Source organism: Eublepharis macularius, chromosome 8 (assembly GCF_028583425.1).
Source record: "Eublepharis macularius isolate TG4126 chromosome 8, MPM_Emac_v1.0, whole genome shotgun sequence".
In the NCBI taxonomy this organism is placed as follows: Eukaryota; Metazoa; Chordata; class Lepidosauria; order Squamata; family Eublepharidae; genus Eublepharis; species Eublepharis macularius.
The window spans coordinates 24,282,499-24,300,616 of record NC_072797.1 but is presented as its reverse complement, the minus strand read 5'-3'; the positions used below and the strand labels follow the sequence as shown (position 1 = coordinate 24,300,616).

Genomic DNA, 18,118 nt, shown 5'->3' with positions numbered 1-18,118 from the left:
CCCGGCAGACTTATGCCACTGTTTCCTGGTTCCAAGGTCCCACTGCTGCAGCCAACTTTGGATCCAGCCAGAGCAGGGCTTGTTGGGACAAAACGGCATAAGCTGGCCCTTGGTTCATGTCAGATACGTCCTGATCAATATATATATTTTTGTTTATTTTTTGATAAATGTGTTTCTCTGTGATTGTTCCTACCAGGCAATAAAAGGAATCCTCTTCATGATGAATGAAACAGCAGTCCAGTGACATCTTAAAGAGTAACACCGTGAATGCCAACATAACCTTTTCATGCATCTGAGCTCACTTCCTCAGATGTAGAGAGATATACATCCATTTCTAACTTCCTAGACTTGCACTCCCCTGTGCATCTGATGAAATGGACTATTGACACATGAAAGCTCATCATGCTGGCATACATTTTGTTTGTCTTTAAGATACCATTGGACTCCAGTTTTATGGTAGCAGAAAAATGGCTGCCTGTTCTCTTCTTGTTGGTAGAGCAGGGGACAAAATTTGCCCTTATATAGAAAAAATATATAAACCTTAAAAATCCTAACTGGGTGAACATGAGGCTGTTCAGGGTAGACCAATGTTGTGCATTGCTAGAATTGATGATAACTGAAAGTTCTGAACCAGGTTTTCCTTTCTGTCCCTTCCTCCAGCATATGTTCCCATCACTCCGCAGATTCGTAACCTGACTGCTAACTCTTCAGCCCGCACATTGAATCTGGAATGGAACTATGGCGGCTTGCTTGTCCCATTTGACATGGACGCTACCTGGCAAATTCGGATTTTGCGTAAAGATCCCATTGAGACGGTGGCACTGGTGAGTTGTCACATTGCCTTTCTATTCCAATCTTTGTTTGCCTCTTTAACCCAAGCATTGTATAGGATAGATCACTTCATAAATAAAATAAGACTTTTGAAGATATGGCGTTGGATTCAGCCAGCTTTTGCACACACTGTTCCCCAGTTCTTCTTACTTCAGCCCCTGTCCTGCATGCCTTGTGTCAATGCAGAGTCCATGAGCCCCACCATAGCTGTTTTTAGTGGTCAGAGAGGTCCCCTCCTCCCTTTAATAATATTGGAAAAGCTGGCTGAATCCAACCCACTGAGTACAAACTGTGCCACTTGAATTGCTGTATATTGCACACGTATCCCCACCAAGGAGTGGGTAACACGTATTGAGAGTCATCCATACTCAGAAAAGGGTAATTGAACCAAACGTTGCTTTCTTGGTACTTTGTGTGTGTGTGTGTGTGTGTGTGTGTGTGTGTGTGTGAGAGAGAGAGAGAGAGAGAGAGAGAGAGACTTTGTAATAAGGATAATCTATGACTAAAAATGATTATTTGGGAGCATGAATAAAACCATGATTAAATATTAGAGGCAGAAGGAGATGACAGAAATGCCAGCAGTGGGTGGTTGATGTAATCCCCGTGCAGATCTTAAGATCAGTGAAGCCAGATGAGATCAGCAGGCTTGAAAGTGTTGCGAGTTCATCACTGTGCCAGTTTTCCACCCCACCCCCTGCAAAACAAATACTGGATGTACAGCCTTTTTCTTCCTGTATATTGGCATCGCTGCAGTGCAGGCTAAAGGAAACTAAAGGAGTCTGGAGAAGCCATCATTCTTTACACCATGAGTGGAATTCACTGCCAGAAGATTTAGCGATGTACACAGATGGCTTCAAAATGGGATTGGCCAGATTCACGGAGGATAGGCCCATTAGTGGCTAAACCTCCATGTTCAGAGGCGGTGAACCTTTGAATACCATTGCCGGGAGGAAACATCAGTGGAAGGCCTTGACCGCTATGCCTTGTTGGTGCTTCAAAGTAACTGGTTGGCCATTATGATAGACAGGATGCTAGATTAGATGTACTACTGATGTGATTTGGCAGGGTTTGGTTTAGTTTATTCAGTGTTTAGCCCTCCCTCCCCGCAAGCGGGCTCAGGACAGGGTACCTCAGTCTTAAAATACAATTCCACAATGGGATAAAATACAATACAATAAAACAGGGGAAAAAATCACCAATTAAAATCATATACACAGAATCATAGATGGCCGCTTCCACATTTCTGCCCCCAACGTACAAAGAGGGAGGGAAACGGACAGGTGAGATGTAATCAGATACATACACGGGACAGCTCATAACGGTCCTAAATGGTCCCACGCTTTGCAGGAGGCCGGTGGGAGGCTCAGTGATGGTCCTAGTGCTGGCCTCAATCATATGCCTGGTGGAACATCTCTGTCTTGCAGGCCTGCCAAAATGATACAAGACACGAGAGTTCCACCAGGTTGGGGCCAGGACCGAAAAGGCGAGCCTCCCTAGGGCTAGGAATCAGCAGTAAGTTCTTACCTGCTGAACGAAGCGCTCTCCAGGGCACATAGAGGGAGAGATGGTCCATCAGGTATGCTGGCCCCAGTCCATTTAGGACTTTAAAGCTCAAAACCAACACCTTGAAGCAGATCCGGAATTCCACAGGGAGCCAGTGAAGCTGCTGTAGGACTGGTGTCATATGTGCCCTGTATGGAACACCCATCAGGACACGAGCAGCAGCATTCTGGACCTGCTGTAGTCTCTGGATCAGCCCCAAGGGGAGCCCTTCGTAGAGCGAGTGCAATCCTAAACAGAATTCTATCTCCATATGCATTCTGTGTCATGGTGTCCATATTACAGAATGGCTTTACTCAGACAGGAGGGCGGTATTATAGAGAGGAGGTCTCAGATGTTTCGCTAATGAGTTAGGGACCATGGACTTTACCACTATGTTGCCTTACATATTATCTGTTGCTTTAAATTTGTACTCCTATATACTACCTGTGCTTCATGTTGTCTAATGTCGGTCCTAGAACTGATTATGTTCTGTTTCAGCAATTCTTCAACTCTGTATTGGATCCTTCTTAATGCTACATCTTTGTAAACTGTATTTATTTATCCTATGGCGTTGTCTATGGAAATGTCCTTGACACTGTATGGAAGTGTCTTTGATACTGATTGTACTCATCTCACACTATGTAATCCGCCTTGAGTCTCAGTGAGAAAGACAAACTATAAATGACATAAATAAATTAATGATCTGGGTTCTACCAAGGTTCTACCATTTCACAGAATGCACAAAACAGAAATGTTCCATAGGACATTCTCATAAAGAGATCAGAACCACAGTGTAATGAATCAGCTCAGGAGGCAACATCTATAAGGGTTAACATCATGGTATATTGCAAAGTTTAGTATACATATCACCCCCTTTTAACTGCAATTCATTTTGCTTGCATTTTTTTCCAATCCTAATCCCACTGCATTTTTGTCAGAAATCTTTGCTGTTCAGCTGAAGTGTGTTTATCATATTTTGTAACCTGTATGCTATTTGATTAAATTGTCTTTATCATGTTTTGTAATCTGCCTTTAGTAGTGGGCTATAAATAATAATAATAATATATAAATAAATCTTTTTTTGTGTGGCATTACCACTATATTGAAAGACATAATTGCAGCCAGAGCTTGCAAACTATTGACTGAGCAGTTCTGGCATTTGATCATACAGGCATTTCTAGTGGTTTGTTTGCTTATCTTTTTGTTGATGGGTGTTGCAGAGAAAAACATAGACAAACTGAAGTCTGGAACTGGGTCGTCCATGTTTTATGGAGCTGTAATAGAAACAAATATGCCAACATTCCACCACTGTTACACAATTATAATTTATGGCTAATTCCGCACACGTTGGATAATGCACTTTCAATGCACTTTGTCAATCGTTTCAGATGGATTTTTTGTTCCGCACACAAAAAAATCCATTCCAAATGATCTATAAAGAGGATTGGAAGTGCATTATCTAACATCTGCGGAATCACTCTATAGGAGTGTAATCTACCCCTACCCCCCACCGCCAGTCTTCCATCTGTTATACCAATAAGAAGTCCAAAAGTATATCTTTTAATAAAGTGTTTCTGTAACTTTCCTTTGGCACCTTTAGGAGACCTATGATTCAAAATTACCTGGCAATACGGCTACCATCCTCTCTTGGAGCTGGACATCGGACATACCTTTAGAGTGCACTACTCATTATGCCCAGATTCGGTGTTACCTTCACTTGGAAGTCTTTTCTGGGACCAAGACGTGGAGTGAGTGGAGTCCACTTGCCAAGATGCCAGGTAAGATGGTGCTGTTGAGCAAAAGCTTGAGCGACGAGTACTGCTAAGTAGGTTTGCATACGTGATACTCAAGTCCTTTGGAACCAGGGGCTCAGAGAAATACCTAAATCATCACTGAATTTATGCTGGAAAGTAGTAGGCAAAAGATTTTGCTTGCATAGCCATTGCTCCTCCATTGCTTTTGTTAAATTTTTCTGCTCAAATTTCTATTGAGTTGATCTCCCCCTCCCATAATACTGAAATACCGATATGTTCACAATTTAAAATGAGATCTTACTTTGCAATGGATTGTTTTACTCGTGCCTCATTAAAGCTTCCAAACCGTCCAGTTCTGATATTTATATCCCAGTTATAAACAGCTCTGAAGACTTTAGATAATGAGACCTAAAACAGAGATCTTTCTCTGAAGATCTTTCTACTTAGTACAAAATAATTTGTATGAGTTCTCCTTGTTTTAACTCTTCTCATCAAGCACACAGAGCCTTTTTTTAGAGTTTAAAGTTTGTTTAAACTACTGCGCTTATATACAGCTTTTATAGACAGATTAGTGCCTTACCCAGAGCGGTGAACAAGTTAATATTGTTGTTATCCCCACAATGCAGCTGGGGTGCTGGGGCTGAGAGGAGTGGCTTATCCAAGGCTGCCTACTGAGCTCATGGCAGGGGTGGGAGTCAAACCAGCAGAGTGCTGATTCACAGCTGAACTTCTTAACCACTGTGCTACAGCAGCTCTTAAATTTTAGACAGCGAGCTCTTAAGTTTTAGATAGGCAATTTTAATGTTTAGCAACGGTAAGGAGTTCTTGTTTTAATGCCTGTTGCCTGAATAAAAGTGCTTCATGCTTTTGGAGATGCTCCTTAATGAATAAACTTACTAAGTTGAGTCAGGAATTCATGTCTTGTGTGTGGGTACGCTCCAAAAATGAACCTGAGATTGGAAAGCCTGGCCTTTGGGAAAGGGAGAGCTTTCAGTCCCCCAAATATGCCGGATACATCCTGCCTGTCTCATTGTTGGAGTGGCTGCACAACAGAGAGAGATGAAAATGTGCAACCATAATTCTTACCCAGTTTTCTTTCCAGTGGGATTTGCTTAATTATCATTCATGGAATACTGTGTCTAGATGAATTGTTCAGATGATCCACTGAGAAACTAAGGGAATAATCATAAACTGTAGATGCTTCTCCCTCCCTTCCCTTCCCCCCAACTCTGACCCTTCCCTTTGTTCATTGCAGGGCAAGATACAGGCTCTTTGATTAAAATGTTTCCTGTAGATGAAGTGGCGCAAGTAGGTACCAACTTGACTTTCTGCTGCGTGTGGAAGAGAGGACAAAGTTTTAAAAAGATAGGATATAGCAACTATTCAGCTGCCCTGAGTCCACCTGTCCGTCTCTCCAACTGGAGTGCTGTGATCTATGTGCAGAATGCTAACAAGAGCATCGAGGCTGGGGATAATGCGTGGTGTGAGGTGGATCCTGGTGACTTTACTGGAACCACTACCTTTGTAGGCTGTAAGTACATAAAACTGTAGCTGTGCAAATGCTTTCTTCTTCTTAATTCCTTGCTTGGATGGAATGTAAGTAATTGGATCCAGTTTGGTGTAGTGCTTAAGAGCGGCAGGACTCTAATCTGGAGAATGGGGTTTGATTCCCCACTCCTCCACCTGAAGCCAGCTGGGTGACCTTGGGTCAGTCACAGCTCTCTCAGAGCTCTCAGTGTCCCAACCACCTCACAGGGTGATTGTTGTGAGGATAATAACAATGCACTTTGGAAACTACTCTGAGTGGGCGATAAGTTGTCCTGAAGGGTGGTATATAAATCAAATGTTGTTGTTGTTATTTCTTCAAGATGGTAATTGAAATAAGTCATTTAGTTTAGACCCTAATTTTTCCAAAGGTTATGTTGAGCCTATAAAGGAAAGCCTGCAGTCATACTGTACATAGACTGCCACATTGGTGTGTGCTCCCCCCAAGTGTGTATATGATTGCCAAGGCCAGGCAGTGGAATATCTGTCTTTCTCAGGGTTCTTTATTGCACCCCTCGTTGGGCAGTACTAAATACAGTTTGAAGTACAAGAAGCTGACATGTGAATACACTATATAATTTCCATCTTGAAAAGCATAATTGGAGCTGTGCCAAATTCTTCTTAAACCAGCATTTAGGGCAACAGTTGAACTTTAATAAAGTCAAATCAGTTTCCTGGAATTGGAGGGGGAGGGGCTTACCGATATCCGTATGGTGTTTCCAGATTCTGACTCTTGTGTCTCCATAATTCCTACATCAAACATTATTTATGTTCTGAAGGTCTCTATGTCATTTTGCTTATTTAAGTGCATTGCATCGCCATAAGTCTTATAGTTTATAGCTGTCTCACACACAGGGTAATCTTACTCATTTTACATGCATGACAACCAGTGAGGTGAGGATTTTCTGCAGAAATTTGTAACTCACCTCCAGGTACACAATTCTCCTTGCGGGGCTGGATTAGCACACATCAGAAGCAGAAATGGTTACACAGTAAGCATGAATTGTATGAAGCTGCAGCTGAAATTCTAAATTACCTGGTTCAAAAGATGATTGTCTCTCACTTGAAATGTTTGCATGCATGAGTTCAGTATCATTTTCTTGAGCGGTTTTAACTTTTCTCAGTTATGGTTCCTTTGCATTAAGTAAATGCATTTCAGCTGAAGTTTAGGAAGCAGCTTCTTTTGGGCTCAGCAACAAGATCAAAGATCAAGGAAATAAAAAGTCAGGAAAAAACAAAGAAAATACCCAAAGCGATTGGCCCTTGGGATTAGAATCACACCAAACTTGGTGAAACAAGCTTAGGGGTTTCACTTTTCTCGGGGGTTCTACAACTTCCCTTATTAGGCCTACAGTTCTCCAGAACCTTGAAAATCACCCTGGGAAGGAGTTTGCGCAGTTGTGTTGGAGCTTCAGTGAGATCCATGACTAAGATAAATAAAAGTCAATGGCATGTTCTGTGCCATTGTAGAATCTTGTTTTACACTGGGAGCCAGTTTTAAAAGTGAGCTTTTAAAAATGTTTGGTGCTTGGTGACTCTTTGCACGGAGAGTGGTTTGCTCATCACTACATTTATAATGGAACTTCTTTTATTACTAACCTTTGAAAGCATTAAAAATATCTGTGGCTTAAGGTTTATAATAGTACGTATAATTTACTTTTTCTTGCTGCTATAGACCCCCCTGATACTCCACAAAACCTATCCTGTGAAACATCAGATTTTAAGGAAATCACTTGTGAATGGAAAGCAGGAAGACCGACTAACTTGTATAGCGCAGAACGAAGAACAAACTATACTTTATTTGAAAGGTAATTAAGATTCTTTAATATGAATATGATCCTCTAATATAATATATAATACGAATAAGATCATTTAATGTAATGTAATTTAAATATCATATTAGATGATCTTGGCTAGTGCTCTGTAACGTCTCCAGAGAGCCTTGGGAAAAGGGTCCAGAGGAGTAAGCCGTGTTAGTCTGTAGGAGCAAAATAGTAAAGAGTCCAGTAGCGCCTTTAAGACTAAACCAACTGGTGCATCTGACGAAGAGAGCTGTGGCTCTTGAAAGCTTATGCTACAATAAAGTTTGTTAGTCTTAAAGGTAGGTGCCCCATGACGCAGAGTGGTAAGCTACAGTACTGCAGCCCAAGCTCTGCTCATGACCTAAATTTGATCCTGGTGGAAGCCAGGTTCAGGTAGCTGGCTCAAGGTTGACTCAGCCTTCCATCCTTCCAAGGTCGGAAAAATGAGTACCCAGTTTCCTGGGGGTAAAGTGACTGCGGAAGGCAATGGCAAACCACCCCATAACAGAAGTCTGCCAAGAAAACATCGTGATGCGATGTCCCCCCATGGGTCAGTAATGACTCGGTGCTTGCACAGGGGACTACCTTTACCTTTACCTTTAGTCTTAAAGGTGCTACTGGACTCTTTACTATTTTGGGAAAAGGGGGGATAAGAACTTGCCTGGATTGAAGAGGATAAGAACTTGGCTCGATTGCTCACTGGAATACCTGTGAACCAGGATTCAATCTACGAGCAGTCCAAAAGCAGGTTTGTGTGCATCTGTAATCCAGTCTGATGGGATTTGTTAAGCTCTCTGTGTTGCAGACTTGTGTTATGGTCCCCATTTTCATTCAGATTAGGAGTTTGCCTTAACTGTTGTAATAGGTTGAAATCATGGCTGTAAGCATGAAATATAAACCCCAGTAATGTTGTCCCTTGATTGTTCATGGGACTGTTTTATTTCATGTATTTAGGCTATTCATTGATACCTGTTCGGCAAGAATAGTGGGTGAGGTCAGGATGGAGAAGCTGAGCTAGGCTTAGCTAGGGTACTGACTCATTAAAATCATTAGCACAATTTACAGTGTGGTCCTGAACATAGTTAGGCCAGTCTGAATCCACTGAATCCACTGATATAAACTGGAACAGCTCTACAGTGGTTTGCTGGTCTGTGCTGAATATTTTCCATTGCTAATTTTTAGTCAAACTAATCAGTTTTTGCAGCATAAACTTCTGCTCCCCTGCTTTAGGTTGTGCAAACATTCACATCAACTCCCCCCCACCCCCCAACATTCAATAGAATGATGTATTGTCGAAGGCTTTCACGGCCGGAGAACGATGGTTGTTGTGGGTTTTCCGGGCTGTATTGCCGTGGTCTTGGCATTGTAGTTCCTGACGTTTCGCCAGCAGCTGTGGCTGGCATCTTCAGAGGTGTAGCACCAAAAGACAGAGATCTCTCAGAGTCACAGTGTGGAAAAGATGTAGGTCATTTGTATCTACTCAGGAGGGGTGGGGTTGAGCTGAGTCATCCTGTAAGAGTTTCCCAGGGTGTGGAATGCTAATGGCGGGAGGCTTCACTGTATCCTGAGGAGGTTCTTTTGCATATGGATTGGCACTTGATGTGCTAATCTTCTCTGCAGGGCTATTGTCGAGTATAGAGTGTTTTGTTAGCCTGGTGTTTTTCAGAACTGGAAACCATGCTCTGTTCATTTTTAAGGTTTCTTCTTTCCTGCTGAAGTTTTGCTTATGCTTGTGAATTTCAATGGCTTCCCTGTGCAGTCTGACAAAGTAGTTGGAAGTGTTGTCCAGTATTTTGGTGTCCTGGAATAAAATACTGTGCCCTGTTTGAGTTAGGCTATGTTCAGCCACTGCTGATTTTTCAGGTTGTCCAAGTCTGCAGTGTCTTTCATGTTCTTTTATTCTTGTTTGGATGCTACGCTTTGTGGTCCCGATGTAAACTTGTCCACAGCTGCAGGGTATACGGTATACCCCTGCAGAGGTGAGGGGGTCTCTACTGTCTTTTGCTGATCGTAGCATCTGTTGTATTTTTCGGGTGGGTCTGAATACTGCTTGAAGGTTATGCTTTTTCATAAGCTTTCCCATCTGATCAGTAATTCCTTTGATATATGGCAAAAACACTTTTCCTGTAGGAGACTGTTTTTCACTCTATACACTCTATACTCGACAATAGCCCTGCAGAGGAGATTAGCACATCAAGTACCAATCCATATGCAAAAGAACCTCCTCAGGATACAGTGAAGCCTCCTGCCATTAGCATTCCACACCCTGGGAAACTCTTACAGGATGACTCAGCTCAACCACACCCCTCCTGAGTAGATACAAATGACCTACATCTTTTCCACACTGTGACACTGAGAGATCTCTGTCTTTTGGTGCTACACCTCTGAAGATGCCAGCCACAGCTGCTGGCGAAACGTCAGGAACTACAATGCCAAGACCACGGCAATACAGCCCGGAAAACCCACAACAACCATTCAATAGAATGGCTTCACATGACTGTTTTCTAAGATATCTTCCCAGACACTGTTGTTGCTTTTCTTCCTGGATTAATCTCTAATTAACTTTCTCTGGGTTGAGGACCATTGGCTTGAATGGAAAAAATAGAGAGAAAAGAAAAAGTGGAAGAAGCTAACTTTAGAATATAATTATTATATAGATAAATGTAATAAGAAAGTAAACAGGGCAACAGATCTGAGAAAGTCTGTTAATGGTAGGACGTTTTGGAGGACTTTCTTTCATAGGGTTGCCATAGGTCAGAGGCGACTTGCCGGCACATAACACACACATACCCCTGATCACAAGAGACCTTTTTAAAAAAGTGTAGAAAAATTTTATTCTTTATTAGTAAGGGGTTTCTTATATTCAGTTCAATGAGTGGGATCCAATGCAATGATTTCCCTGGCTTTTACTACCCCGAGAAGTTTTCCAACCTTAGGAAGGCTTACCCCAGGGGTTGTGAAACCTGCATGGTGTCATAGAGCAGAACCACAAGTGACAAAAGGCACAGATTGGACACTTGTCTGCTTCCCTCAAGTTTTGATGGGAAATGTAGGCATCCTGGTCTCGCAGCTTGGCTCTCCGACTGCTGTCCAATGGACTTTTCAACTGTCACTTGTCCAACATTCCGCCAAGCTGCCTACATTTCCCATCAAAACTTGAGGGAAGCAGACAAGTGTCCAGTCTGTGCCTTTTGTCACTTGTGGTTCTGCTCATAGTCGTATGGGTCAGGAGGCTGCAGTGGGGAGCGGAGGTCCAATCATGGAGGAAGCAGAAGGGAGTGACTTGGTTCTTCTGACCTATCTGGCTTTTACCCCATGTGGCTCCTGCAATCCCAGAAATAAACTGTCCTGGGCTGAGAGAGAATTGCTGGGAAGGGAGAAAACCTGGGAAGATGGGCAACCATCCATGTTGTCTTCTGTCAGATCATGAGATCCTACTGACAAAGGGGACTTCGACTCTTGTCAGCTTATACCGTGAAAATCTTCTTGGTTTTTGAGATGCTACTAGATGCAAATCTTGCTGTGCTACTGCAGACCAAAATGTCTAACCATGTGAAGACATCCTACTTGATGTACTTGTTAAAATTAATTTGTTTATTTTCTTTCATCCATTTCTGATATATTCTTAATCGTATTGCCTTCAGTATTCAAAGTCAAAAGAGTTTATCGTCTATAGCCATAGGCTGTCACTATTTGCCTTCAGTAGATATTAGAAGGTTGTGCAGAACTGAATACTAATACTCACCTTTTTATTTTTGAATTTTGCAGTATATCTGGGAAGAATGTTACATATAATGGAAAAGAAAATCCTGAATATTATCGCTGTAATTTTTTAGTTCTCAACAATCAAAGAATATATAACTTTACAATCCATGGTTCAAATCCCCTTGGCCAATCGGAGTCCTCTCTTTTAATCAATATAAATTATAGAGGTAAGATTTTTATATTCAGCGCCAAAAATATTAGTCCAATTTGGGCACACACAAGAGGAAATTTCATTCAGAAACCAGTCCTGCCCCCCCATTTTTTTTAAAAAAAGCATTCTAGTTATATCTTTAGGGCTCCTCTTCTCTTTTTTTCTCTTATGATCAGGGCTTTTTTTCAGCAGGAACGCGGTGGAACGGAGTTCCGGAACCTCTTGAAAATGGTGCGGAGGGCAATCTCAACTCCCCTCTGTCTGGAGATCAGGGGGCGGGGCCACCAGCCATGTGACCATTTTCTCCAAGGGCAAGCCACTGAGTTCCACCACCTCTTTGCCCAGAAAAAAGCCCTGCTTATGATTAATATATAGGTGGGGGGGGGGTAGTTGTGAATTTCCTGTATTGTGCAGGGGTTTGGACTAGATGGCCTTAGAGGCCCCCTTCCAGCCCTATGATTCTATAGTTTCTGCTAGCTTTATAATTCATCAAATAGTGACATCATACTTCAGGTCCTGCTTCTCTACATTTGAACTCAATGGACCAATATACTAGGGACAAAATTTTGATGCAATTTCCTGATACTTGTACTCTCCTTCCATTTAATCAAAAACAGTATTTTCTTTAGGATACAGCTGATCCCTGTATAATGAACAGGGTTGTTTGGGTTGAGTGGCCTGGCCTGGCAGCAGGTGTGTGAGTGGACAGCTGTATGTCAGTAGTCAGATGGAACAAGAAGAAGACCTAGAAGACCCCCTTCAACAAGTATCTCAGGCTAAGAGGAAGTCCGCAAATCTGAGCGCTATTTTATCTGCCACGGATGTTCATTTGGCCCTCGTGCCCCCCTGACTTCAAAGCCAGAAGGATTATGATTAGCTCTGTGTCTCTTCCCTTTAAAAGGCAAGAGAAATGCCAACTAACAACTGATGGTCAGGTAAACCTGGCCTCCACCCATTTAAAAAGGGAAGGGACCAAACTGGCCTGGGATTTGTCATGCTGGCATTGTTCCCGCTGGTGGTTTCTGCCTGCCGCTGGCATCAGACTTGGTAGACCCTGCCCCTGCAGCTGGAAAAGGGTGGATAGGCTTTTTGACTCTCACATGGTGGCAGGGGGAGGAAATAGCTGCTGTGGTAGCTAAGCATCATGGAAGTCCAAGAGCTTGCCCACTCACCAACTGTGGGGCAGGCTCTGCTGCTGGAAGCAGGAAGAAATCTCAAGTGTGGATAGTGATGGCCAGGTAACTCCAGGGCTGGACTCTTCTGTCCCTCCTTCTCCGCTCCTGAGGAATGGGGGTAATGACAAAAATAATGGTCCTACATTTTTAGGACCTGGAGGAAAAAACCAAACTAATTACAATAGCTGTCGTGGGTTTTCCGGGCTGTATTGCCGTGGTCTTGGCATTGTAGTTCCTGACGTAATTACAATACTTTGGAAAAAATGGAATAATGAAAACAATGCCCTACCCAAAATGGAGATTCCCAAATTAATACAGAAGTTTTTGAAGTAAACACTCCTAAAGCCAAGAATAAAATACAGTAAAAGAATGTCTACAAACTTTTGGCAAACATTAAATTTACACAATAATGTACGCTATTTGTAGAATTGTGTTGGGGATGCATTTTAATTATGTTGAGTATGTAGTACATCAGTAGCCCTAATTACAGCTTAATCTTTTCTGTATTGTCTTCTACTAGGGGTATACACTAAAAAAGAATTTGTTACTTGGATTCAGATATTCAGAATACCATATATATGATGTGTGTGTGTGTAGAAAAAGAGTGTGTGTGTGCGGGGGGAGGTATATGGTACACAGTGGGTAGACTCTTTGACTCTCTCATGGTGGCTGGAAGAGGAAATAGCTGCTGCGGTAGCCAACCATCGTGGGAGTCCAAGAGCTTGCCCACTCACTGTTTTCAGACAGTAGGGCAGACTGCTGCCTTTGCTGCTGGAAAGAGAAAGAAACCTCGGATAGGGACAGTGATAGCCCAGAATATATGGTATTCTGTTTGATGTAGTGTCTAAGAGCGGTAGGACTCTGATCTTGAGAACTGGGTTTGATTCCCCACTCCTCCACTTGAAGCCAGCTGGGTGACCTTGGGTCAGTTACAGGTCTCTCAGAGCTCCACCCACATTACGTCCTGAAGGATGGTATATAAATCAAATGTTGTTGTTGTTATTGTTATACCCGAATGCAGTTCGGGTATCCAGTACCCCAAACTGGCAAGTGGGACACCTGGTGGACTATAGACTTCCCTCAGCCCCGAGTTCTGTGAACCACCTGGCAAAGTTTTGGCACTAAATAAAGAATAATAAGAGGCATTTGACAAAAAGTATGTTTTTTTTTTCTCCCTCTCTAGTTCATCCACAGACCCCTACGGCATTAACTGTGATTAACAATAGCCCAACTCACATCACTCTGGCTTGGCAGCTGTCTGGCAATTTGATGCCAATTATGCTTCAGTGTCTGGTTCGAATTAACAGTGGTGGGGCCCCAGAAGATTTGGTAGGTACATTTTGCTTTGTGTGGGGGGGGAGGGGTTTAACAACCTCACTTGTCCTTCAAACACAAGAACAAAAGCAACGTAATACCATTTATTAGGCTCAACCAAAATGGCAGAATAGAATGTGCATTTTTTTGAGTACTCCAGAACTTTTAATCAAACTGGATGTTATTGAATAAATAAAAGGGGCGGGGAGAGCAGATATCTCAGGTCGTTATCTAAAGCTCAACATTTTATGAAAGATGCTGACAAGAGAAGGTTCTAAGATCATGACCTGAAATGTTCTTCAGCCTTTTAATATTTTCTGAATCCAACCTGATGAAGAGTAGGTGCCCACCCCCCAAAATCAAGGTAATCTGGATTTCAGGTATAAAGAAAAATCTGGGATCCCTGAGATCCAGGTCAGATTCTCTGATCTGGGTTAGAGAATCTCCAGATTGAACCAGCCATTGTTCCCTGAGGGAAAAAATGTCTGCAGTGCTGGAGAGGGGGTACAATTTTAAAGCAATCTCCACCCAATTTTCAAAGACCCTACTCAATGTCCAGGAAAGACCTCCCAAATTTCAGGATTGGACGCTGGGGTCCAAACAAGCAGCCCCCAGCCACTTTCCATTGTTTCCTATGGAGGAAGCATTTCCAAGGCTTTTGACCTTTGCACCCCACCCCTGCTTGGGATTCTCTTCTTCAACATTACTCCATTGCAAGAGAATCCCAGTGTGGAATCAGAGAATCCCATGGAGAATCCTTTTAGTGAAGCAAGAGTTGAGGACAAACGTGTTGAGATGCACAGTTTAAAAGGCATCCGGCAGCAGCTTGAAGAAGCTCTTTTGGAGCCTGGGCAGGGTGGAGGAGCAGAATGGAAAGGCAATCCACCCTGCCTGCTGCTGCCTCCTCCTTCTCGCCATCGCTGCTCTCTTGCTCACACTGCTACTCTATATCTGCTGTGGCTGCCCCCTGCGGCTGCCCAGTGGCTACAAGCAGTCAGGTCATCTGACCCAGCGAGTCCAGGTGCCCGAATCTGATCCAGGGTTCAGTCATGTGATCTGGTTTAACTGGTTTGAGCTGGATCGGCATATATCCAGTTTTTAAACTGGTTGCTGAACCCAGATTGCACACTCCTAGTGAAGAGTTCTAAGGCTTCAGTGCTTGCATACTCTTCTTTGTCATTTTGGTATCCCTAATGAAAAGCATGATGTGGCTTTGGTTCTTGTGTTTGGGTTTTGTTTTGGCTGCCCACAGCCTCTCCCTCTTGCTTGTTGCCAGTCAGATAGGAATGACCAATTGGGCCCTGCCTTTGTGGCTTTGCCATTCATACCTACATACTTTTGTAACTTTGAGGGTATTACCACAAGAAAGTTGCTTCTGCACTTCTATGGCTGTATGTGAAAGTGCCTTTTAAATTATATGTTCCTTGGGCTTGGAAGAGGGAGGGCCTTTTTGCTGTCTTGTAAAGCACCTTATATATTATTGGTGCTGGACAAATATATAGATATATAAATATATATATTATTATTTTTTAAACTGCAGAATGTGCAGCTGAATGGTACAGAAAATTTGACTTACTCTGTCTCCATCGACAAATTGCGTCCCTATACGAAGTATGTTTTCCAAGTTCGTTGTTCAGCTATTGAACCCTTTTTCTGGAAGTGGAGCCGATGGAGTGAGAATAAACACCACACAACTCTGGAAGCCCGTAAGTTTAATGAGCAATAGGATGTCTTCCAAATCCAGGCAAGGCCAAATGCATGATTGAGCCAGGAAATGCAAGGATTGTAATTGGAAAGCAATCTAAACATTCTCACTTAGGGAAAAACTGCTCTCAATCAAGAGCAAAGCAGATTATAAATCTTCCTCTCAGATTTAGAAATATTTGAATCTTGATCTCCTGTGTGTCAATTTTGAAATTCCTGTATCTGAAACACAAACTGCACAGATTTATGTAGAGGGGAGAGCAGGAATGAGCCACCTGGCCCCACCCCCTGCTTCCATGATTGTTGACTCCAGCACCTAGGTTACAAGCCCATGCTCAAAATCATGGAAATGGAACCAATGCATATATACTTCCTTTGCACATGGTGTCCCATAGGCCAAAGGCAAGGGGATGAACCCAGTGCGTTTGTGTCTGCTCTTCCTATGCATATGCCATGATCCAATGCATACCATGTCATCCATGGATCCTGAGATTTGGAATCAAGCCGCACATTTGGAACCCTAATCATGGATAATGTACATAAAGCTTGCAGTTTAGAAACTCATATTGTTTCCTAGAATCTTTAATTTAGCATTTATTAATGGAAAATGTATTTTAAATACCTGTGACACTTGGGAAATTTCTCCTTTTAAAGGAATGCAGCCCTAGTAGGATGTGATCGTGGTATTTTAAAGCCATTCACAATCTATTAAGAACGAGACAATGACCGTCTGTTTCCTCACACAAGCACAGACTGAAACTGAATACACATCATGTTTAAGCAAATTGAAAAGTTTTTCCCCCTCTAAAACTGGTATTTAAATTTACTACCATAGCATGAGATAACAGTATATTCTGTTGACAAAATTATTTGACAAGTGCATGCAAATTAGAATTTTATCCCTTTATATTCTATCATATACATATGCACCATAAATTTTCTGTCCACCACCCCCTTTTCTCTTGCCTAACCTTTGCATACATACATGTACACATTCATACATTTACAAACCCCTGTCTTACACACTTTTATTTATGGAGTAATAGCTGACCAATACTATTCTGCTGAACATCTGCCAAGCAAACACCAGTTCTTAAGCCTTGCATATTGGTTAGTTTTGAAGCTTTGGTGAGTGGAAATGTTCATACACATTCCATAGTATCTTGACAGTTGAGCTTACTTTGACCACCTGAAGACTCTCACAACCATTGACACCTTTGTAATTAAAGATTGCAACTGGTACTTACGTCTGGCTCTCCCTCTCCCCAGCAGATTTGTCTTATTTTTGGGAGAGAGCAGATGGGCCAAATTGCTATTTCTGCAAATGTACATATTCTGTACATATCAAGTAGCACCTTTAAGACTAACCAAATTTACTGTACAATAAGCTTTCTAGAACCACAGTTCTCTTCGTCAGATGCATGGAGGGGTGTGAAGAAACTGGTCATATATATATATATATATATATATATATATATATATATATATATATATATATATATATATATATATATATATAATATATATATATATAGGTGGTGAGGGGAGTGGGGAGTAGATGCAAATCAGTTGCAGAAGTCATGGAAGAGGTGGAGTGCACAATCCAGGCTGGGTGTGACCCCTCCCCTCCATAGCTGAATCTGAATAGAATGCCTGCAAGGCAGTTACTTCTGATAATGAGATAACCATTCACAGTCTCTATTCAATCCAAGTCTGACTGAGTCAAATTTTCATATATCCAGAGGAGTTAGCTGTGTTAGTCTGTAGTAGCAAAATAGAAACGAGTTCAGTAACACCTTTAAGACTAACCAACTTTACTGTAGCACAAGCTTTCGAGAACCGCAGTTCTCTTTGTCAGATGCATCTCTTTTCAAATTTACATATGAATTCCAGTTCAGCAGCATCCTGTTGGATTTTGTTTTTGAAAGGTTTCTGTTGAACTGTGGTAACGTTTAAGTGTTTTACTGTATCTCTCTTCTTTCCTTGACCATAGTAAGTGTCCTAAAAGATTACCCAAAGCAGGCTTTGGCTTCTCAAAATGTAGATATAACTCTTCTTGAGAAACATGAGACTATGGGAAGCAGTCAGCAAAGATGATTTCTGTAGTGTTGAGAACTGGCCCTTGTAGCAACCAGATGGTCTGACCTAAAGGGACTGACTTGGTGTCAGCTGATAACAAGTCATAGTTTCTTTTGTGTAAGTAAAACTGTCCTTTCCCAGCTCCAGCAAGAGGACCAGATGTTTGGCGAGAGAGAAGTCCTGATGGAGAAACTGTAAACATCTTTTGGAAGGTACCTGTTTAACTGTTTGCTTACTTGTTTGTTAGATTTTTCTTGTTTACGCATGTAATGCTGGCCATTTGAGGAGATTTTTCTCCCCTCAGCATTCATGCACAAATGGTTTTGTAATAAAAAGTCACCATGTTTTAAATAAAATAAGTATTATCTGGCAGATATTTGCATTTTGTCACTTTATTGGACATACAGGTTACGTATGTAGCTGATAATTGATAATTATATAACTGATAATTGATAT

General features: G+C 42.0%; 1 protein-coding gene across 2 annotated transcripts in view; it reads left to right on the top strand.

Annotated features, from left to right (window-relative positions):
• LOC129334226 (leukemia inhibitory factor receptor-like) overlaps nt 1-18,118 on the top strand; it is a 114,361-nt gene that overhangs the window by 64,301 nt on the left and 31,942 nt on the right. For both annotated transcript variants that reach the window (XM_054986157.1, XM_054986158.1), the window contains exons 5-12: nt 661-824; nt 3,974-4,151; nt 5,383-5,658; nt 7,348-7,480; nt 11,243-11,406; nt 13,749-13,894; nt 15,420-15,585; nt 17,804-17,874. In XM_054986157.1, the coding sequence (XP_054842132.1) occupies nt 661-824; nt 3,974-4,151; nt 5,383-5,658; nt 7,348-7,480; nt 11,243-11,406; nt 13,749-13,894; nt 15,420-15,585; nt 17,804-17,874 (1,298 nt within the window). The remainder of the gene's footprint in view (nt 1-660; nt 825-3,973; nt 4,152-5,382; nt 5,659-7,347; nt 7,481-11,242; nt 11,407-13,748; nt 13,895-15,419; nt 15,586-17,803; nt 17,875-18,118) is intronic.